General features: G+C 44.2%; 1 protein-coding gene across 3 annotated transcripts in view; it reads right to left on the reverse strand.

Annotated features, from left to right (window-relative positions):
* Positions 1–23,243, reverse strand: part of UNC5D (unc-5 netrin receptor D) — a 952,147-nt gene that overhangs the window by 339,259 nt on the left and 589,645 nt on the right. For 2 of the 3 annotated variants that reach the window (XM_075346118.1, XM_075346116.1), the window contains exon 7: positions 10,003–10,167. In XM_075346118.1, the coding sequence (XP_075202233.1) occupies positions 10,003–10,167 (165 nt within the window). The remainder of the gene's footprint in view (positions 1–10,002; positions 10,168–23,243) is intronic. The other variant, XM_075346117.1, reaches the window with a different exon arrangement.

Below are 23,243 nucleotides of genomic sequence, written 5' to 3' on the forward strand. Positions count from 1 at the left end.
AGATGACGACTCGGAACTTTGCTTTTTAAATGGCCATTGAGGGTCCATGTAAATCATCTGGGGGAAGGTGCAGAGTAAAATTAAGGTAAACCAAAAATAATAATTTGCCAGGAGAAACACTAGGCATACAGGCTGCAGTTCAAGCAGAGTCCACTTCAGAAATATCACCAGCGGGAAATGGAATCTTCAAGTAGTTACACTCAGGGCAGACTAAATTACAGCATTGAAAACACTTTTTGGCAGAAAGGCAATGAACTCTCAAAGTGTTCAGAACCAGGAAAGCTACCAAACCTGACTGTGGCTCAGTGGAGAGGGAAATGGACCACACAACAGGAGACTGTCGGAACAAAACCATGGAATGACACATTTTTCTCTTTAATCGCTACGCTGATGCTGCCACTATGTGCCAGCCTATGTACTGGTTGACGATCTGCTAATGTGTCCAATATAAACTTATCACTCTTACACAGAAAGTTCTCCATAGTCCTGCACCAACCTACATCTCCTCCCTCATGTCTCTTCACCACCCTACCCCTCCTCTCCATTCTGCTAATGACTTAAGACTAACATCCTTTTATATTCCGAAGCCCCCATTCTACCACTCCAGTCTCCAAGACTTCTCTCGTGCTGCACCAGTTCTCTGGAATGCACTACCTCAGACAATCCAAATAATTCTTAGTATTTACAGTTTCAAGTGTGCCCTAGAAACACACATTTCTTTACAGTAGACTGGCTTGTCACCTTACCTCACTAATCTAAGTAACTATCTCCCCTTCTCTCTTCCATGTACTTTGTACAGTACAGATACAATGTGCTACCGATACTTGTTGGTGACCAGTTCATGCATCTTTATTTAAATGCCCTAATTATTGTGGATGGATAAAAATTACACAACAAGCCCTGGTTTTTCACCTTTTGTGTTACCCCTATCTCCGAATAGATTGTAAGCTCCTCTTGGTAGGTATTGGATTATGTGTTTCTATGCAATGTCTTATCTTGGTTGTACAAGTTTCCTCTGAATTATAATGTCCTGTGGGATGTGTTGGCGTTATAAAAATAAAAATTATTATTATAGTAAGTTCCATAATATATGTTGAGCACATTGACGATCCCTTGAGAAAGTTGACTACGGTATAACTGATAATTGATAATTGCGGATTTTACCATTCTGTACATCACATTTCTTTTTACAAAAGAACACATTTACAGTTATTCTTCATGAGATGTGCAATAATGTTAAGGCTCGATAATTTGCTAATGGAAGGACACTGCTAGCCAGAGGATATTGTGAGTCAAAGCATCAATGATGAAACGTGGAAAGGTTTGGTTAAGTTAAATAATAATCCCTCACTTTTCGAATCAAAAATAAAATGCTCTTCTACAAGGAGATTTTTAATGGGTTCAGCCAGGACACAATGCCGAAAAGATCACTGAAAGTGTGGGTTTATAGGTCATTATTACTGAAGCAACCCCATACTTTTCAGATCAGATATTTTCCTTTGATTTTAATAAGTAGTGATTACCATATAGATGTACTGTAATGCATGTCTGCACTGAGCATCAGGCATTGTATGTGCAGAGAATACCAGCCGCATCCTATTCCTTACTGACGTCCTATCTGAACTGACATTCGAATAGCACAATACAGGAGCCGTGGCGTTTTATATACTTAAAGGCCACCGTGTTTCACACAGATATTTCCATTTTCGATAGGAATATATTTTTATACATTGTTTTTTTCTATGGCTTGGATTACAAAGGGTAAAATTTTCTATGGAAATCAGTAACATTTTCACAGCATGCCCTAAATTTAAGAATTTGTTTGGTGCTACATGTAGATTGAGTTTTTACAGGCCCACCCACATCTACTACACCTTACATGTTTGCCTATTTTTGCCGTAAATTCCGCAATTGTCCAAGTCAGATCCTGCCCCAAAGTACTGGAATTGTGAACTTTGTAATTTTGAAACTTTGCAATTTATTCTCAATGGCATTAAAATTAACTTAAGGCTGCTTTACACGCTCGTGAAAGCACCCACCCTCGTCGTTTATGCGTCATGGACAAATCGCTGCCCGTGGCGGACAAAATCGCTAGTACCCGTCACACATAATTACCTTCCTAGCGACATCGATATGGCCGGCGAACAGCCTCTTTTCTAAGGGGGCGGTTTGTGCGGCGTCACAGCGACGTCACACGGCAGCCGTCCAATAGAAGCGGAGGGGTGGAGAGCAGCCGCATGAAAGTCACGCCCATCTCATTGCTGGAGGACGCAGGTACGGTGTTGGTCGTCGTTCCCAGGGTGTCACACGTAGAGATGTGTGCTGCCTCGGGAACGACGAACAAACTGCGTCCTGAACCATCAACAACATTTGGGAAATGAACGACGTGTAAACAATCAATGATAAGGTGAATATTTTTGATCGTTAGCGGTCGCTCGTAGGTGTCACACACAACGACGTCACTAACGAGGCCGGATATGCGTCACGAATTCCGTGACCCCAACAACATCTCGTTAGCGATATTATTGCATGTAAAGCCCTCTTTAGAAATCAAGGTCAGTGGATTAATGCATGTAACATGTATAATCCAGGTGCAAATGATCCCTAGGTAAGAAGGGTATACAGTATGGGGGACCAACTCTATAATAGCTCCCCATAGGTGTCTCTTTAGCAATCCAAAAGAAATTCTTAGATTTAAAATTAGTTTAAAGGGTTATTCCCAAGAAAGTAAGTAATGGGGTTTGTGATTACAAAGGGTCTGACCGTTGGAACCCCCAGCAATCCCGAGAACGGAGCTCTGTAACTCTCACTATAGCCAGAGACTGAACAGACTGAACCCGCACTAGCACCACCCTGATGGCTCGAACCCAAACACTACTGGGATGATTAAAGTTCTTTTCCACCCAGCAGCGAGATTTAATGTGCGGGCGCTATTAACCTGCAGATTAACCCCACACCTGTAGGTTAATAGCATTTTTACACTTGACAAGTTCACTTTAAAGTGGCCATTCACTGGAAATTTAATGTAGTATAAGAACAAAGACAATACTAAGGACCAGGGGGCATTCACTGCAAGTGGAAGAAAAACGATTCCGGCAGCTAAATAGGAAAGGGTTCTTTACAGTTAGAGCAGTCAGACTGTGGAATGCTCAAACTACAAGAGGTAATAATGGCAGATACTATAACAGCTTTTAAACAAGGGCTGGATGATTTCCTCAGTACACAAAACATTGTTGGTTATAAATGACTTAGTGACCAAAAGTAGAACTGGTGGAGGAAGGTTGAACTAGATGGACCTAGGTCTTTTTTCAACCTAAGCAACTATGTACAGTGGTATGCAGACGTTTGAGCACCACTGGTCAAAATTACTGTTATTGTGAACAGTTAATCAAGTTGAAAATGAAATGATCTCTAAAAGGCATAAAGTTAAAGATGACACATTTCCTTTATATTTTAGGTAAGAACAAAAAAAATATTTTTATTTTCATCTTTAACATTTTAAAAACTACAAAAATGAAAATGGGGCAATGCAAAAGTTTGAACACCCTTGGAGATTTGTGTGCTCAGATAACTTTGACTATCATTTCAGACGTTAATGAGCCTGTTAGGTTTGCGACTTGTTCATTATCATAGTTAGGAAAGGGCAGGTGATGCAAATTTCACAGCTTTATAAAAACCCAGCTTCCTCTAACCTTGTGCAAATAAAACAACAGCCATGGGTTTTTTCAAAGCAGCTGCCTAGCACTCTGAAAATCAAAATGGTGAAGGCCCATAAAGCAGAAGAAAGCTAGAAGAAAATAGCAAAGCGTTTTCAAGTTGCCCTTTCCTCAGTTTGAAAAGTAATTCAGAAATTGCACTTACAGAAACAGTGGAGGTCAGGATAAGGTCTGGAAAACCAAGCAAAATTTCTGTGAGAGCTGCTCGTAGGATTGCTAGAGTGACAAATCAGAACCTACACTTCACTGCAAAAATCCTTCAGGAAGATTTAGCCGACTCTGGAGTTGTGGTACATTGTTCTACTGTTCAGAGACACCTACAGAAAAATGGCCTTCATGGAAGAATCATGTGAAGAAAACCTCTCCTGCGTCTTAACCATAAAATTTAGCATCAGAAGTATGCAAAATAACATCTAAACAAGACTGATGTATTTTGGAAACAAGTCGTGTTAACTGATGAGGTTAAAATAAAACTCCTTGGCCACAATGATCAAACCAAATGTTTGTGAAAAAAAGGAGACAGAATGTCATGACAAGAACATCTTGCCAACCATTAAGCATGGGGGTGGATTAATCATTATTTGGGTTGTGTTCTATCCAATAGCACTGGGAACATTTCACGGGTAGAGGGAAGAATGGATTCAATTAAAGTTTAACAAATTCTTCAAGCAAACATAACACCATCTGTAAAAAAGCTGAAGTTGAAAAGAGGATGACTTCTACAAATGGATAAGGATCCTAAACACAATTCAAAATCCACATTAGCCTATGTCAAAAGGTACAAGCTGAAGGTTTTACAATGGCCCTCACAGTCCCCTGATCTGAACATCATTGAAAATCTGTGGCTTGACCGCAAAAGAGCAGTGCATGCAAGAGGACCCAGGAATCTTACAGAACAAGAAGACTTTTCCAAGGAAGAAAGCATGAAAATCCCTCAAACAAGAATTGAAAGACTCTTGGCTGGCTATAAAAAAACATTTACAAGCTTTGATACTTGCCAAAGGGGGTGCTGCAGAGGTACTAACCATGCAGAGTACCCAATATTTTGCATTGGCCAACTTTATTTTTTGTTGTGAATTTAAAAATGTAAAAAATATATATATATATTTTTTTTTGTCTAAAATGCAGAGGATATGTGTTATCCTTAACTTTATGGCTTTTACAGATAATTTCATCTTCAACTTGCTTAATTGTTCAGAATATCAGTAAACTTGACCAGGGGTGCTCAAACTTTTGCATTCCACTGTAACTATGTAACAAGAGCAGGAATACAAAGCGTGTTTAAGGGAAATAAACAATCTCAAAAAATCAAAAATTCAAAAAAGTGAGGGTGCAAAATGCCTACCAAACAGCAGGAAAAATAAGGAGAATAAAGTATAGACAAATGAAGCACTTAACTCACAGAAAGAAAGAAAAAAAATAAAATATATATATATATATATATATATATATATATATATATATATATATTTATGTATTTTCTATGAGTTGAGTGCTTCCTTTGCCTACGCTTTATTCTCCTTATTTTTCACTAGAGATTTAAGACAGCTAAGAAATGCCAATCTAGAGTATTTTCTGTCAGCTATCATAAATGAACATGAGAGATGCCAATCGATGGCAGATATACAGTGTATCACAAAAGTGAGTACACCCTGCACATTTTAATAGACAATTTATTATATATTTTCATGGGAAAACACTGAAGATATGACACCTTGATACAGTATTCAGTGTACAGCTTGTATAACCGTGTAAAGTTGATGCCCTCTAAATTACTCAACACACAATCATTAATGTCTAAACTACAGACAACAAATTGAGTACACCCCCTCAGTGAAAATGGCCAAATTATACCAAATTAGCTATTTTCTCTCCCTGGTGTCAAGTGGTTCATTAACGTTACAAGGTCTTAGGTGTGAATGGGGAGCAGTGTGTTACATTTCATGTTATCACTCAATCACTCTCTCATACTGGTCACTGCCTGGAAGATTAATATGGCTCTTCATGGCAAAAAATTATCTGAGGATCTGAAAAAAAACATTGTTGTTCTTTGTAAAGATGGCCAAGGCTATAAGAATGCAGCATAGTGGCCAAGACCATACAGCGGTGTGTAACAAGACAGATTCCACTCAGAACAAGCCTCACCATGGGTGACCAAAGACGTTGAGTGCACTTATCCAGCGTTATACCCAGAGGTTGTTTTCTCAAAATAGATGTATGAGTGCTGCTAGCATTCCTGTAGAGGATAAAGGGGTAGGGTGTCCGCCTCTCTGTGCTCAGACCATACATCTCACACAGCATCAAATTGGTCTGCATAGTCATCCCAGAAGGAAGCCTCTTCTAAAAATGATGCACAAGAGAGCCCACAAACAGTGCGGTGAAGACAAGCAGACTAAGGATATGGATTACTGGAACCATATCCTGTGGTCTAATGAATCAAGTGACCCTGGGACCCTGGGAAAGGAAAATAGTTAAGTTGGCAGATTTTAGCCATATTCATTTTGGGATGTACTCACTTTTGTTGCAGTAGTTTAGACATTAGTAGCTATATGTTGAGTTATTTAACCCCTTAACGACCCATGACGTACTAGATACGTCATGGATCGTTTTCCGGTAAGCCCCGCCCCCTGCCGCCGGCGGGCGGCGGCGATCGGCGCACATATCAGCTGTTATCAACAGCTGATATGTGTGCCTGCTAGCCGCGGGTGGAATCGCTTCCACCCGCGGCCATTAACCCCTTACATTTCGCTGCCAAAGTCTTGGCAGCGATATGTATATGGGCGCCGCCATTACAGTGACTTACCCCGCCCCCGCCGGAAGTCACGTGACATGATCACGTGACTTTCGGCGGTTGCCATGGTAGCACAGGGTCATGTGATGACGCCTGTGGCTAACATGAGTCACTTCCTCTCAATGCCGGAATACAGCCGGCATTGAAAGTGAAGCAGCAAATCTGCAGTTCTCAGCTCTGTAGCTGAGATCTGCAGATTGTGCAAAGCGATCAGATTGCTGATCGCTATAGCCCCCTAGGGGGACTAGTAAAATAAAAAAAAAGTAAAAAAAAAAGTTTTAAAAAATTAAAAAAAAATAAAAAAACCTAAAAGTTCAAATCACCCCCCTTTCACCCCATTGAAAATTAAAGGGTTAAAAAAATAAAAAATACACACATATTTGGTATCGCCACGTTCAGAAATGCCCGATCTATCAAAATATAAAATCAATGAATCTGATCAGTAAACGGCGTAGCGGCAAAAAAATTCCAAACGCCAAAATTACGTTTTTTGGTCGCCGCAAATTTTGCGCAAAATGCAATAACAGGCGATCAAAACGTAGCATCTGCGCAAAAATGGTACCGTTAAGAACGTCAGGTCAAGACGCAAAAAATAAGCCATCACTGAGCCTCAGATCCTGAAAAATGAGAACGCTACGGGTTTTGGAAAATGGCGCAAAACGTGCGCCACGTTTTTCGGACAAGCTTGTGAATTTTTTTTAACCCCTTAGATACAAGTAAACCTATACATGTTTGGTGTCTACAAACTCGCACCGACCTGAGGCATCATACCCACACATCAGTTGTACCATATAGTGAACACGGTGAATAAAATATCCCAAAAACTATTGTACAATCCCAGTTTTTTTGCAATTTTTCCGCACTTGGAATTTTTTTGCCATTTTCCAGTACACTATATGGTAAAACTTATGGTTTCATTTAAAAGTACAACTCGTCCCGCAAAAAACAAGCCCTCATATGGCAAGATTGATGGAAAAATAAAAAAGTTACGCCTCTTGGAAGAAGGGGAGCAAAAAACAAAAACGCAAAAACGGAAAGTGCCCGGGGGCTGAAGGGGTTAAAGGGCACACCAAATATACACTGTTATAAAAGCTGTACACTGACTACTTTACATTGCACCAAAGTGTCAAATATTCAGTGTTGTCCCAAGAAAAGATATAGTAAAATATTTATAACAATGTGAGGGGTGTACTGACTTTGGGATATACTGAATAAAAAGAGAGAGAGAGAAAGTCAATATATTATAATGCAAAGAAATAACCTAAACATTGTAATTACAGTAGTCGGCAGCTTAATAGCGAGGATGTGTATTTGAGGCTGAAGCTCTCCTATTCATCTCAACTTTCCTGAAAATCATACTTTGCCAGCGTCAAGGACAAAAATGTAATTTCTTAAATTCTTTGAAACAATTGTCTTTCTCTGGAGGAAAGGTGAATATGAAAAGTGGAAGCCTGAATTGTTATCTGTGTCATCCATTTTTGTGACAGAGCAAATGTTTTAATGCATTGGTCACCTGAATTATTCAAATACTTTCTGGCCAAAGTCTGACATCTATGATGAAGAACGCGGGGGACGTTCGTAGGAAAAATATATTTCAGTACAAATCACTGCAAATCACCGAGAGGCTTTGTGTCAGTGGAGGATTATGGAGTTTATATCTAGGCAGGAGCAATTAATGAAGGGAGGTATGAACCATGCAGATTCTTTCTTATAACTGTTCTTATGACTGTCCCTAATGTGATTTGAAAAGATTGTCTCAAAGGAAGCAAACCTTCTCAGATGGCAACTATTGAGGTAATTGACCGGCTGTCATGGGTCTTGTCTTCTGTAACCACACTTAAAACAGAATCTTTTGCCAGGGAGGTCTTGCTTGACCCGACATTTTACCTTTATTGGAATTTAAGTATTATGTAGTGTTGATTCAGATGATATGGATGGGACAAACGCGTTACAGCGGGAGCCAAAAAGTGGTGGAACCTCTTCTTTGACGTCCACACAAGACAATTCCTAAAATATGGGATATTCATACAGGAACTAGCAACACTCTTTTTTCACTATCAAAAATTACACTGCTGAGCAAAAGGGTAACAATGTTTTGATTTTACTAGAGGGACTAGTAAAATAAATAGAAAATGTAAAAAAACCCTTTAAAAAATATAAAAAACCTAAAAGCTCAAATCCCCCTCTTTTCACTATTAAAAATTACACTGCTGAGCAAAAGGGTAACAATGTTTTGATTTTACTAGAGGGACTAGTAAAATAAATAGAAAATGTAAAAAAAAAACCTTTTAAAAAATATAAAAAACCTAAAAGCTCAAATCCCCCCCTTTTGCCCCATTGAAAATAAAACAGTTAAAAAAATAAAAATATACACATAGTTGGAATCACCACGTTCAGAAAAGCCCGATCTATAAAACCATACAATCAGTTCATCTGATTTTTACGCGGCGAGAAAAAAATTCCAAATGTCAAAATTTAGTTTTTTGGTCGAAGCAAAACTTTTTTAAAATGCAATAACAGACAATTAAACATAGCAAAATGGAATAATTAAAAAGTCAGCTAAAGTTGCAAAACATAAGACAAGATCCCAAAAATTGAGAACACTACGGGTCTTAGAAAATGGCATCAAAAGCGCAATTCTTTTTTTTGAAAAAAAAAGATTTTTTTTTTAACCCCATACATTAAAGTATAAGCATAAATGTTTAGCATCGACGATCTCGTACCGACCTGAGGCATCACACCGACAAATCAGTTTTAACATATAGTGATATAGTGAACAGAATAAATAAATATCTCAAAAACTATTGTGCAATTGCACTTTTTCTGTAAGTTCACCAGAGTTGGAATTTTTTTTGTCAGTTTTCCAGTAAACTATATGAAAAAACTAATGATTTACTGCAAAAGTACAACTCATTCCGCAAAAAACAAGCCCTAATATGGCAATATTGGTGGAAAAATAAAAAAAGTTATGTCTCTCAGAAGAAAGGGAGCAAAAACCAAAAAGGAAAAATGGAAAAATCGCCTGAGGGTGAAGGGGTTAACTTACAGAGAACAACTATAATTTAAAGATTGACAACTGTTCTGTATTTTGGAGACACTCTTGGTTGTGACAAATACTGATAAAAAAACTGATGTGTCAATGAGGCCTAAGGACGATACTACTTTTGCCCTGCCTTACTACACATGCTATACAAGTACTGCATGCTTTGTAATGGCATGAGGACGTCTTTTTGAAATAGGGGAACCAAAGTAAATTGTGACATTTATTTCTGCCTGATTTGTATATATCTAAACAGAAAAAAAGTCCAAATCTCTCTGTGCCATACGGCTCTACAGTATAGAAGTCGATTTCTTATATTGTACAGAGCTGTATTAAGTCACTGCATGAAACCTCTCAATACCCGATGTGATTTTGGGCTTCCATGTACCTTTCATTTTTTTGATTTGCATGTAAAATATCCGACCCATAATTCTTCACACCATTATGTTCCTCACCTTGAATGCACAAGCCGTCTGTGCAGTTTTCCGATTCTTGGCTCATCCCATTACACGGCTTTCCTCCATTGATTGTAGCAGGTATTGTGCACTCCCTCTCACGCTGGTGTTCACACTCCGCGCTACAGACCGACCAGTCACCCCACTCCTTCCATTGTCCTTCTACTAGAAAATAGGAGGATGATTACCGTACATATACATAACAATAAATCATGTAAGAAAAAAATTAAAGAAAAAAATAAAATTATATATATATATATATATATATATATATATATATATATATATACACATACACACTATTATATATAATATTATATATTACTATATGCACATAGATGTTTCATCCAACAATCCAATAATGGATATGTATGTAAATCTGTAATAAGAGGTTATAGGTTTCCAAACTTAAAAGGGTATATAAGTTATTAGATAAGTGTAAACAAATTATAATTAATTGACAATCATAAGTAGGACCATAACCAGTTAGTGTATACTAATCTGAATACTGACCAATCATGACACAACTTCTGCTACCTGACCGCTGTCAATCTGATGTATGTACTTTTAAAACTCATGTCAGAATGGCTGTATAATCCTTTTGGAAGTTATTTTCCTAGATATTAAATTGAGCATTTTAATTCAATTACAATTGCACTAATCAAAAGCTTTTTTTTCTGATCAGGAAGGAAAACGTCCAAAACGTATAGAGGAATCAGAGATTACTTTAATAATGTATGTTTTTTGTATTATGAAATCCGGTGACACATCCACTTTAATAGCAGAATGATCTAATATCTTAAAGGAGTGTAGTCCACCCAGAATATGTATAAGTAATAGAGATGAGCGCTGCCCTGGTCCACTTTCCAGTCCGGTCCTCCATGGCAGCTGGTCTTCTTCACGTCTATGTGTGGCATCCTTAGTCCAGAATCCTGGGTGCCCCTGATACTTGTTTTGTTCAGAACATCATGAAGTCAGATTCAGGCCCAAATAATAAAAACCACCGCGCTGCCATAGGGAGTAGTTTGCTGATAGGTGGTGAATTTATCTGACGAAGCTGATGCAGGAAAAAACGTATCTATTGCATCGAAAGTGAAGGCTGGTGGCTCTCAGTCTATGGAATATATGTCATGATATGAAGTTAGTCCTAAAGTTTAGGTGACATCAGGATGTTTTGAGTCTTGTAAGCACCAGCGGTACCAAGGTTGCCAGGTGCAAAAGGGAAGACCGGCTGCTTTGACGGATCAACGTGGATGACTGAACAAGGCAATGTAGATCGGCTGCTTTAAAGGATCAAAGTGGACCCCTGTCCAGGGTAGCGCAAAATAAATTGTACATTTCTAATAACTGAGCTTTAGGCCAGGGTTAGACAAGCTTATAGCATCCGATGTGATATACTATTGACACTCGGTTCAAGCTCTGAAATGAGCAGGAACCAAGTGTCATTCTACTGTGCTCTTATTCTCTCACATGTGAAAATCGACCACAGGTGAGGAAAAGGAGAGATTAATTTCTCTAGCTTCTCCATTGTCATTGACTGCAATTTGATGTCATCCAAGTTTTGCCTGAGGTATCACATGCTCCCATAGATCTTTAATGGTGCGTGTGATCTGATATAAAAATAATAATAATCATTTGTATTTCTATAGCACCAACATATTCCGCAGTGCTCAACATTTCAGAGGGGACGTGTACAGACAATATGAGACAATACAAAATAGCAATATGCAGATACCAAGAGTTAGGGCCCTGCTTGTAAGCTTACAGTCTATGAGGAAATGGGGGGGGGGGGCACAAAAGGTAAATTGAGGGGGACGGGAGTTTGTTACTGTTAGTGAAGGGGGCTGGCTGACTCTACATGTAGATAGCTAAGCCAGCCCGCTTCTCTATCACGGCTGACACATAGACTGCTCAACAGTGTTGTTCTTTGTCAAGCACAACTGTGGAAATAAAACTGCCGGGACTCAGGCGGCTATCCGACAGTCGGGGCTCCTGAAAGTCTAACTTTTTTCATTAATTAGTACAGAACCTACTACAGCCCTTTATTTGCTAGGATGTTGGCATTGAGAAAAAAATATACACTATTTTATTAATGACTGAACTGCATAGAAATAATTAGCAAGCGTGCCAGCTACAAAGTACTCATTCACTACCCTACTAGTTAAAAGTAAGGGAAAAGTAGGTAATAGGTGTTTTCAGAGAATACCCTAAAGAAATGACCGATAGCTCACTATGTCTTTTTCCACCTGCAGTGAATCATCCATTACATTGATATAACAGTCCCTAACAGATGATAAATGGGACAAATAACACCATGCCATAATAACATGGGCTATAGCACACCATCCCATAATAACATGGGCTATAGAACACCATCCCATAATAACATGGGCTATAGTGCAATACTTTTGCTTTTAAAGTTAAAGTTATTCTATGAATTAATATGACACTAAAAGCTATACCTGCCTAATTCCAGAATGCCAAGAAAAAAATAATTCATATACTCTGATAATATTTTAGGTGCCCATTCAAGTCCAGAAAAAAAATAATCCTGGTATTAATTTTAATGGAGACTGCAAATGCATTGGCGCCTCATGTCTGCATTCTTCAATCGAGTCTAGAGTTATGATATATCTTTCTGGGGATACCTACTGTCCATAGGGAATACTGTACATGTTTACTAACGGGAGAGTGATTTTTCAAAAAGTTGGTTTGTAATATGAAGCCTTCTGTGGGTGACTTCAGGCTAAATATATGGCAGCTCATCAATGCGGGTCTTTGTAGTTGATTGTTCTACAATCAGATATGAACTATCTTTGAGGAGTGATTGTCCTTATGGGCTATAAAATTTGTGCAAGTTCTTAGAATACATCTTCTACATCTTAGTGATTCACTACTAACATTTAAGCAGAGCCGCTTGGATCCGGGCTTGTTGGTGGGTGGCTCGAGCGCCTCCGGACCCGGGGTCACTTCGCTCTGAAAGAGGTGCTGGCGCTATGTAGGGGGGTGGTAAGTAGCTGTACGGCCGGAGCCGTGTTTGAGTTCGTGACACCACCCACGGGATGTGATGAAGGTGTAGATACCCCCGCTGCAGTTACGGGGCACCCGGGGGAGATGGTTATGCAGCAAGATGTTAACCCCTCCGTGGGCAGGGATGATGGCCCCGGGACCCTTTGGGGGGAGCTGGGCGGTGCAGGGCGGTGCGTGGCCGGATGGCACTGTGGTACTCACTGTTATTGACACACACAAGTCTCTGGTAAACAAAGTTGATGGTGGTCGGTGCCCGCAGCCGGCTGAGTCTAGTCCCCCACCCGATTCGGTGGTCTTTGCCTTTCTCCTGCACCGTGAAGTGTAGACTGCCTGCACTTCAGCAACGGGAGACCCCTCCCTGGCTGTGTTTATGTCAGGAAAGCCCATTTGCCCGCAGACTCTGGCCCGTGGGATCTCTCTGCCTGTGCGGTGGCTTTCTATCCCCCTTGGTGGACTGTTGTCTTCAGTCGGGACTTGGGTGGGAAAGGACCTATAGTCCAGACCTCAATCAGTGACTTAACTCAGTCCAGTGGCTTCTGGACCTCGTTTCAGGGTCTGAGAACCCCCCCTGTGTGCTCCGGTTTCCAGTCGGTTCCCTGGGTTGGTACCGGAGGGCCACTACCCTGTCCCGATCCACCATGGTTCCACCAAGCCTTCTTCCCGGCTCCTGCAGGCTAGGCCACCATCTGCCTCCTAGCCAAGGTGTGCGGGCTACGACCCCCACACCTGTCAGTCTGACACCGGCCTGTACCACAGGTCTCACCTCCTCTCTCCTTCACTCCACTGACTTAACTGACTGTGTTTTCCTGCCTCAGGCCCTCTGAACTCCTCGGTGGGCATGCCAACCGCCTGGCTCCGCCCCCTGGTGTGTCCATTAAGCACTGAGGGAGGTGACTAGGGTTTATGTGTTTGGCTGGTGTTACCTAGTGTGGGACTGGTGTTGTGTGGGGCGCTATCTGTGACTACCTGGCTAGTCCAGGGCATAAAACTAGATTTAGACAAAAGAGTTAGGGAGGGATCACATGACGTTCTGTACTTCTTCAGATGTTCAGTATTCTGTCATGCTTGCTGGGTATGAAAAGCGTCGTGGGGGCATTCAGACCTATGTGCGTCTGATGCACAACAAAAAACACAACAAAAGGGACACTGGGGACACAATAACAGTGGGGTAGGTTGGACACCTCTTATCCTCACCTGCAGCTGTCCCTACTCTCCTTTCCAGTCCCTATACAGTCTCCTCAACTGTCACTAAGCAGAAACCTGAGACCCTAAGAAGACCCTATAGATGCCCTGGCTAGTGAAGGGCAGGTGAGGTTCACTAGACCCACCGCTTCACTAACAAGACACCAGGTAAGGTAAGATAAACAGGGGGAACAGGAAAAAAAAGGATAAAGCCTGAATACAGGAAAACTGCACAGCAGACCCTTTCTCCAAGGTGGAAAGATAAAAATGAGTTTGTATCTTCAGCATGCATTGCTGGGAAAAACCTCTACTTAAACCTAAAGGGGAGTGGCTACAAAGCAGTTGCAGCTGAAACACTCAGCTAGGAACTGCTGGAAAAGCTGATAGCAGCAAAACTGACATTAACCGTTTGAGTACTAAGAGAAACGAAACAACATTTAAATGTAGAGAGCCCGATGGAGATGAGAGACTCTAGTCCTAAAGCTGTCACTAGTCTCCAAAAACAGGGAGATGACCGTGACATATTCAGACAGTCCGCCAAGCAAAGTCTTTTTTCTGAATAGCATGCTGTTTCTTCTGACTGAGAACCCAGAATACCGCCCTGTTACCAGACTCTATTCATGATAAAATATAGCCAGGAGCCTATCTGACCATACCTGCAGATTTTTAATAGCACATAGAGGCATTAAGGTTAGGTTCCCGAAAAAATTAGAGATTACCTTGTCGTTGGTTCGGGCTCATTTGCATTGATCAATACATTTGCTAAACATCTCTATTACTTTCAAATATTCATAGCAGTTTTGCAATACCATTTTTCATGTATTTCATTTTTTCCAGATCAAAAAAATTGGTCTGCGCTCAGGCAAGTGGGTGGTGGTGCAAGTGAAAAATGGGTCCAATACAAGATAATAAATAAATTCACTGCACTCATAGATTGGGATGCAAAAATTTTTTTTAATTTATTGAGGCGACTGTGAAGTCATTCGACGTTTCGATCCCGCTTGGGTCTTAGTCAAGAGTCGCTTAAAGATGGGTGCCTGGGATATGGAAATTTGAGTGGATTATAGCGTTGGTAGAGAATACTTTGAGGATAAAGGTCCTGAATTTAGCCAGCGCAGCAGCGCTGTGGCTGGTGTTATGGTGTATCATTTTTTTCCAGATAGCTAAATGTATTTTTCATTGTTCATAGTATCCCTATAGCAGTAAATGTTTATATTTTGATAGTGGTTAGTGTGCAGCTTATGATCCTTATTATAGTCCCCCAAAAATAGACATGTATTAGAATGATGCAAAGTCTAAAACTTGAAATTTTGTCTTTCCTTCCAATTTTGTCAATCTTTTTTTCTGAGCACAATAAAAAGAGACAGCACATCAAATAAAAGGGACAATGCAGAAAGAAGGTTACATAGTTAATAAAGGCTACTTTACACACTGCGATATCATCCCGATATCGCTAGTGTGGGTACCCGCCCCCATCTGTTGTACGACACGGGCAAATCGCTGCCCGTGCCGCACAACATCGCGCAGACCCGTCACACATACTTACCTGCCCGGCGATGTCGCTGTGACCGGTGAACCGCCTCCTTTCTAAGGGGGCGGTCCGTGCGGCGTCACAGCGACGTCACTGAGCGGCCGCCCAATAGAAGCGGAGGGGCGGAGATGAGTGGCCGGAACATCCTGCCCACCTCCTTCCTTCCTCATAGCGGCCGGGAGGCAGGTAAAGTGAGGTTCCTCGTTCCTGTGGCGTCACACATAGCGATGTGTGCTGCCGCAGGAGCGACGAACTACATCGTTACTGCTGCAGTAACCATAATCGAGAATGGACCCCCATGTCACCGATGAGCGATTTTGCACGTTTTTGCAACGATGCAAAATTGCTCATCGGTGTCACACGCAGCAACATCGCTAATGCGGCCGGATGTGCGTCACAAATTCCGTGACCCCAACGACTCCGTATTAGCGATGTTGCAGCGTGTAAAGCCCCCTTTACTCTACCTTTTAGACTCCATTTGCCTTAAGGGTACTTTACACGCTGCGACATCGCTAGCGATCTCGTTAGCGATGTGAACTTCTAGATCGCAAGTGTGATCTCAAAAGATCGCACATAGGTCATTTTACGCATGTGCGATCGCACTTGCGATCTAGAATTTCACATCGCTAACAAGATTGCTAGCGATGTTGTAGCATGTAAAGTACCCTTTATTCAAGTGTACGGATGCATAAGAAAGTGTTTGAATATTTTTTATTTCATTATTTTGACTGGACCCTTCAACCAAGTGTCCGGCATGGAATGTAACCCTATCTAAGAGGTTTTTTTTCCAAAGCTGGCCATTAGTGATGAGCATATGCTTCCATGCTTGAGTGCCTGGCACTCGTAACAAGCAGCTGGATGCTTGGATGGGCGCAACTCAAGTACCCAAGTATAATGGAAGTCATTGGGGAACTCATTGGGAAATATTCCAGATAAATGCTCGAGTTCCCCGTTGACTTCCATTATAATTGGGTACTTGAGTTAAGCCCATCCAAGCACCCAACTACTTGTTACGAGTACGATTACTGTATAACCACTGCACACTGTAGTCTAGGTGTGATGCTTGAAAAAAATCTTTTATTGTAAAGCTTTTACATATACAGTGCTGGCCAAAAGTATTGGCACCCCTGCAATTCTGTCAGAGAATTCTCAGTTTCTTCTTGAAAATGATTGCAATCACAAATCTTCATTTAATTTGTCTTCAATGAAAAAAAAAATTGTCATAAAGCCAAACTGGATATAATTCGACACCAAACATAAAAAAGAAGGTGGACAAAAGTATTGGCACTGTTTGAAAAATCATGTGATGCTTCTCTAATTTGTGTAATTAACAGCACCTGTAACTTACCTGTGGCACCTAACAGGTGTTGGCAATAACTAAATCACACTTGCAGCCAGTTGACATGGATTAAAGTTCACTCAACCTCTGTCCTGTGTCCTTGTGTGTACCACATTGAGCATGGAGAAAAGAAAGAAGACCAAAGAACTGTCTCAGTACTTGAGAATCCACATTGTGAGGAAGCATGAGCAATCTCAGGGCTACAAGTCCATCTCCAAAGACCTGAAAGTTCCTGTGTCTACGGTGCGCAGTGTCATCAAGACATTTAAAGCCCATGGCACTGTGGCTAACCTCCCTATATGTGGAAGGAAAAGAAAAATTGACGAGAGATTTCAACGCAAGATTGTGCTGATGGTGGATAAAGAACCTCGACTAACATCCAAACAAGTTCAAGCTGCCCTGCAGTCCGAGGGTACAACAGTGTCAACCCGTACTATCCGTCGGCGTCTGAAGGAAAAGGGACTTTATGGTAGGATACCCAGGAAGACCACACTTCTTACAACGAGACATAAAAAAGCTAGGCTGCAGTTTGCCAAAACTTACCTGAGAAAGCCTAAAACGTTTTGGAAGAATGTTGTCTGGTCAGATGAGACAAAAGTAGAGCTTTTTGGAAAAAGTCATCAACATAGAGTTTACAGGGAAAAAAAAGAGGCATTCAAAGAAAAGAACACGGTCCCTACAGTCAAACATGGCGAAGATTCCCTGATGTTTTGGGGTTGCTTTGCTGCCTCTGGTACTGGGCTGCTTGACCGTGTGCATGGCATTATGAAGTCTGAAGACTACCAACAAATTTTACAGCATAATGTAGGGCCCAGTGTGAGAAAGCTGGGTCTCCCTCAGAGGTCATGGGTCTTCCAGCAGGACAATGACCCAAAACACACTTCACTTCACACTTCACTTCACTTCACACTTCACACTAGAAAATGGTTTGATAGAAAGCACTAGAGACTATTAAAGTGGCCAGCAATGAGTCCAGACCTGAATCCCATAGAACACCTGTGGAGAGATCTCAAAATGGCAGTTTGGAGAAGGCACCCTTCAAATCTCAGGGACCTGGAGCAGTTTGCCAAAGAAGAATGGTCTAAAATTCCAGCAGAGCATTGTAAGAAACTCATTGATGGTTACCGGAAGCGGTTGTTCGCAGTTATTTTGGCTAAAGATTGTGCAACCAAGTATTAGGCTAAGGGTGCCAATACTTTTGTCTGGCCCATTTTTGGAGTTTTGTGTGAAATGATCAATGATTTGATTTTTGCTTCATTCTCTTGTGTGTTTTTTCATTGCAAGCAAAATAAATGAAGATAATAATACCAAAGAATCTGTGATTGCAATCATTTAAAAAAAAAAAACACCTGAGTATTCTCTGACAGAATTGCAGGGGTGCCAATACTTTTGGCCAGCACTGTATGGGAGACTATACCTAAAGGTCTTGTTCATGAGTCGCCTGGTTGAATTAAACACTATACAGTTAGGTCCAGAAATATTTGGACAGTGACACAAGTTTTGTTATTTTAGCTGTTTACAAAAACATGTTCAGAAATACAATTATATATAACTAGAAGGTGGCCCGATTCTACGCATCGGGTATTCTAGAATTTACGTATTGTGTAGTTCATGTATGATTTTTGTTATATATATATATAGATGTTGTTGTGTGTAGTTACCAAGTGTTTGTGTAGGGGCTGTACATGTTCTGGGTGTTGTCTGGGTGTGACGGGGGGTGAGAGCGGTGTTGTATGTGTGTTGCGTGTGTTGCGTTGTTTGTGGAGCGCTGTGTGTCTGTAGCGTTGTGTGTGTGTTGCGCGGTTTGTGTGTGTGTGTGGTGTGTTTTGGGGGGAGGTATGTTTTGTGCAATGTGTGTGTTGTGCGGTATGTGCGTATATTTGTGTGTGCCGCGGTGTTTGTGTGTTGGGTGTTGTGTGTGTGCAGCGTTGTCTGTGTGTGTGGGTGTCTGTGTAGGGCAGTTGTTTGTGGTTCCCAGTGTGTGTGTGTGGTGTGTGGTGTGTTGTGCAGTGCCCGCGCGTGTGTGTGTGTGTGTGTGTGTGTGTGTTGGGGGGAGGTGCGCACTCCCAAACGTGCTCCATCCCCCCTGCAGCACACTCCCCATCGTGCTCCATCCCCCATGCAGCGCACTCCCCATCGTGCTCCATCCCCTATGCTGCGCACCCCCCATCGTGCTCCATCTCCCATGCTGCGCACTCCCAAACGTGCTCCATCCGCCATGCTGCGCACTCCCAAACGTGCTCCATCCGCCATGCTGCGCACTCCCAAACGTGCTCCATCCGCCATACTCCGCACTCCCCATCGTGCTCCATCCCCGATGCTGCGCACCCCCCCATCATGCTCCATCCCCGATGCTGCGCACCCCACCATCGTGCTCCATCCCCCATGCTGCACCAGCATCAGCCTCTCTGCCCGCAGCATCAGCTTCTCTGCCCCCAGCATCAGCCTCTCTCCTCCCAGCATCAGCCTCTCTCCTCCCAGCATCAGCCTCTCTCATCCTAGCATCAGCCTCTCTCCTCCCAGCATCAGCCTCTCTCCTCCCAGCATCAGCCTCTCCTCTCTGTCCCCAGCATCAGCCTCTCTCCTCCCAGCCTTCCCCAGCATCAGCCTCTCTCCTCCCAGCCTCCCTCCTCCCACCCTCCCCCAGCATCAGCCTCCCTCTCCCAGCCTCCCCCAGCATCAGCCTCCCCCAGCATCAGCCTCTCTTCTCTCAGCCTACCTCTCCCAGCCTCCCTCCTCCCAGCCTCCCTCAGCATCAGCCTCCCTCTCCCAGCCTCCCCAAGCATCAGCCTCCACCAGCATCAGCCTCTCTCCTTCCAGCCTCCCCCAGCATCAGCCTCCGCCAGCATCAGCCACTCTCCTTCCAGCCTCCTCCAGCATCAGCCTCCCTCTCCCAGCCTTCCCCAGGATCAGCCTCTCTCCTCCCAGCCTCCGTCCTCCCAGCCTTCCCCAGCATCAGCTTTCCCCTCCCAGCCTCCCTCAGCATCAGCCTTCCCCAGCATCAGCCTCTCTCCTCCCAGCCTCAGCCTCTCTCTTTCCAGCCTCCCCCAGCATAAGCCTCTCTCCTTCCAGCCTCCCTCAGCATCAGCCTCCCCTTCCCAGCCTTCCCCAGGATCAGCCTGTCTCCTCCCAGCCTCCTTCCTCCCAGCCTCCCCCTCCCAGCCTCCCTTAGCATCAGCCTTCCGCTCCCAGTCTCCCCCAGCATCAGCCTCCCCAAGCATCAGCATCCACCAGCATCAGCCTCTCTCCTTCCAGCCTCCCCCAGCATCAGCCTCTCTCCTTCCAGCCTCCCTCAGCATCAGCCTCCCGTTCCCAGCCTTCCCCAGGATCAGCCTCTCTCCTCCCAGCCTCCTTCCTCCCAGCCTCCCCCTCCCAGCCTCCCTCAGCATCAGCCTTCCCCTCCCAGTCTCCCCCAGCATCAGCCTCCCCAAGCATCAGCCTCCACCAGCATCAGCCTCTCTCCTTCCAGCCTCCCCCAGCATCAGCCTCCCCAAGCATCAGCCTCCACCAGCATCAGCCTCCCTCGTCCCAGCCTCCCCCAGCATCAGCCTCCCCCTCCCAGCCTCCCCCAGCATCAGCCTCTCTCCTCCCAGCATCAGCCTCTCTCATCCCAGCATCAGCCTCTCTCCTCCCAGCATCAGCCTCTCCTCTCTGTCCCCAGCATCAGCCTCTCTCTTCCCAGCCTTCCCCAGCATCAGCCTCCCCCAGCATCAGCCTCTCTTCTTCCAGCCTCCCCCAGCATCAGCCTCTCTCCTTCCAGCCTCCCCCAGCATCAGCCTCCCTCTCCCAGCCTTCCCCAGGATCAGCCTCTCTCCTCCCAGCCTCCGTCCTCCCAGCCTTCCCCAGCATCAGCTTTCCCCTCCCAGCCTACCTCAGCATCAGCCTTCCCCAGCATCAGCCTCTCTCCTCCCAGCCTCAGCCTCTCTCCTTTCAGCCTCCCCCAGCATCAGCCTCTCTCCTTCCAGCCTCCCTCAGCATCAGCCTCCCCTTCCCAGCCTTCCCCAGGATCAGCCTCTCTCCTCCCAGCCTCCTTCCTCCCAGCCTCCCCCTCCCAGCCTCCTTCAGCATCAGCCTTCCCCTCCCAGTCTCCCCCAGCATCAGCCTCCCCCTCCCAGCCTTCCCCATGATCAGCCTCTCTGCTCCCAGCCTCCTCCAGCACGCCGTGCTCCTCTGCCGACACTCACACACCCGATCGCATCCACTCACACACACCCGATCGCATCCACTCACACACACCCGATCGCATCCACTCACACACACCCGATCGCATCCACTCACACACACACGATCGCATCCACTCACACACACCCGATCGCATCCACTCACACACACCCGATCGCATACACTCACACACACCCGATCGCATACACTCACACACACAGACACTGACGATATCGCACATACGCGCTGACATTCACAACATCCGGAGATACCACATGCCTCTGGCCATGTGATCCTCCGTCAGGTCCTGGAAGGTCACAACAGCACAGTATCGAGGCCGAGAAGCAAGCGATATCGCCGGATGCTGTGAGTGTGTGGATGCGATGTGAGGTGTATGTGAGGTGTGTGTGAGGTGTGTGTGAGAGTGAGTGTGATCTGATGTGTGTGTATGTTTGTGTGTGTGCTGTTATGTGTGTGCTGTTATGTGTGTGCGTGTGGATCTTCCGCCGCAGCAGGACCTTGATGCGCTTGTAACCATGCGAGCATGGTTACCAACGTATCCACACCACTCCCATGCGAGCGGGGGCCGGGGGTGGGGGGGGTGGGGTGGGGAGTACAGTACTCACCTCCGTGACAGCCGTGTCAGTTCGGGGAATGCGCGGGGGGGGAGGGGGAGGGGGAGGGGGGGGAGTACAGTACTCACCTCCGTGACAGCCGTGTCAGTTCGGGGAATGCGCGGGGGGGTAGGGGGAGGGGGAGGGGGGGGGAGTACAGTACTCACCTCCGTGACAGCCGTGTCAGTTCGGGGAATGCGCGGGGGGATGGAGGGGGCGGGGCCAGAGCTAGCGTGCATTGCGTGAGGGGGGCGGGGCGTGGCGTGGCCGAATTGCCAATGCCTGCAGGGTGCCGGGGCGAGAGGCCAATCTGTGGGGGGGGCGGAGCCTGGGCGAGCGGCTGGCCAATCCGTGTGGGGGCGCAGCCTGGGCGAGCGGCCAATCCGTGTGGGGGGGCGGGGCCATGGCGAGCCCAGCGGCCAATCAGCTTTGTGTCACCGTAAGGACACAATTTTGGAGCATGACAGACAGACAGATAGACAGACAGATAGACAGACAGATAGACAGACAGACAGAATAAGGCAATTATATATATAGATATGGGCTGAAAGTGCACACTCCCAGCTGCAATATGAGAGTTTTTACATCCAAATCGGAGAAAGGGTTTAGGAATCATAGCTCTGTAATGCATAGCCTCCTCTTTTTAAAGGGACCAAAAGTAATTGGACAAGGGACTCTAAGGGCTGCAATTAACTCTGAAGGCGTTTCCCTCGTTAATCTGTAATCAATGAAGTAGTTAAAAGGTCTGGAGTTGATTACAGGTGTGTGGTTTTGCATTTGGAAGCTGTTGCTGTGACCAGACAACATGCGGTCTAAGGAACTCTCAATTGAGGTGAAGCAGAACATCCTGAGGCTGAAAAAAAAAAATCCATCAGAGAGATAGCAGACATGCTTGGAGTAGCAAAATCAACAGTCGGGTACATTCTGAGAAAAAAGGAATTGACTGGTGAGCTTGGGAACTCAAAAAGGCCTGGGCGTCCACGGATGACAACAGTGGTGGATGATCGCCGCATACTTTCTTTGGTGAAGAAGAACCCGTTCACAACATCAACTGAAGTCCAGAACACTCTCAGTGAAGTATGTGTATCTGTCTCTAAGTCAACAGTAAAGAGAAGACTCCATGAAAGTAAATACAAAGGGTTCACATCTAGATGCAAACCATTCATCAATTCCAAAAATAGACAGGCCAGAGTTAAATTTGCTGAAAAACACCTCATGAAGCCAGCTCAGTTCTGGAAAAGTATTCTATGGACAGATGAGACAAAGATCAACCTGTACCAGAATGATGGGAAGAAAAAAGTTTGGAGAAGAAAGGGAACGGCATATGATCCAAGGCACACCACATCCTCTGTAAAACATGGTGGAGGCAACGTGATGGCATGGG

Source organism: Anomaloglossus baeobatrachus, chromosome 4, assembly GCF_048569485.1.
Source record: "Anomaloglossus baeobatrachus isolate aAnoBae1 chromosome 4, aAnoBae1.hap1, whole genome shotgun sequence".
NCBI classification, from domain to species: Eukaryota; Metazoa; Chordata; class Amphibia; order Anura; family Aromobatidae; genus Anomaloglossus; species Anomaloglossus baeobatrachus.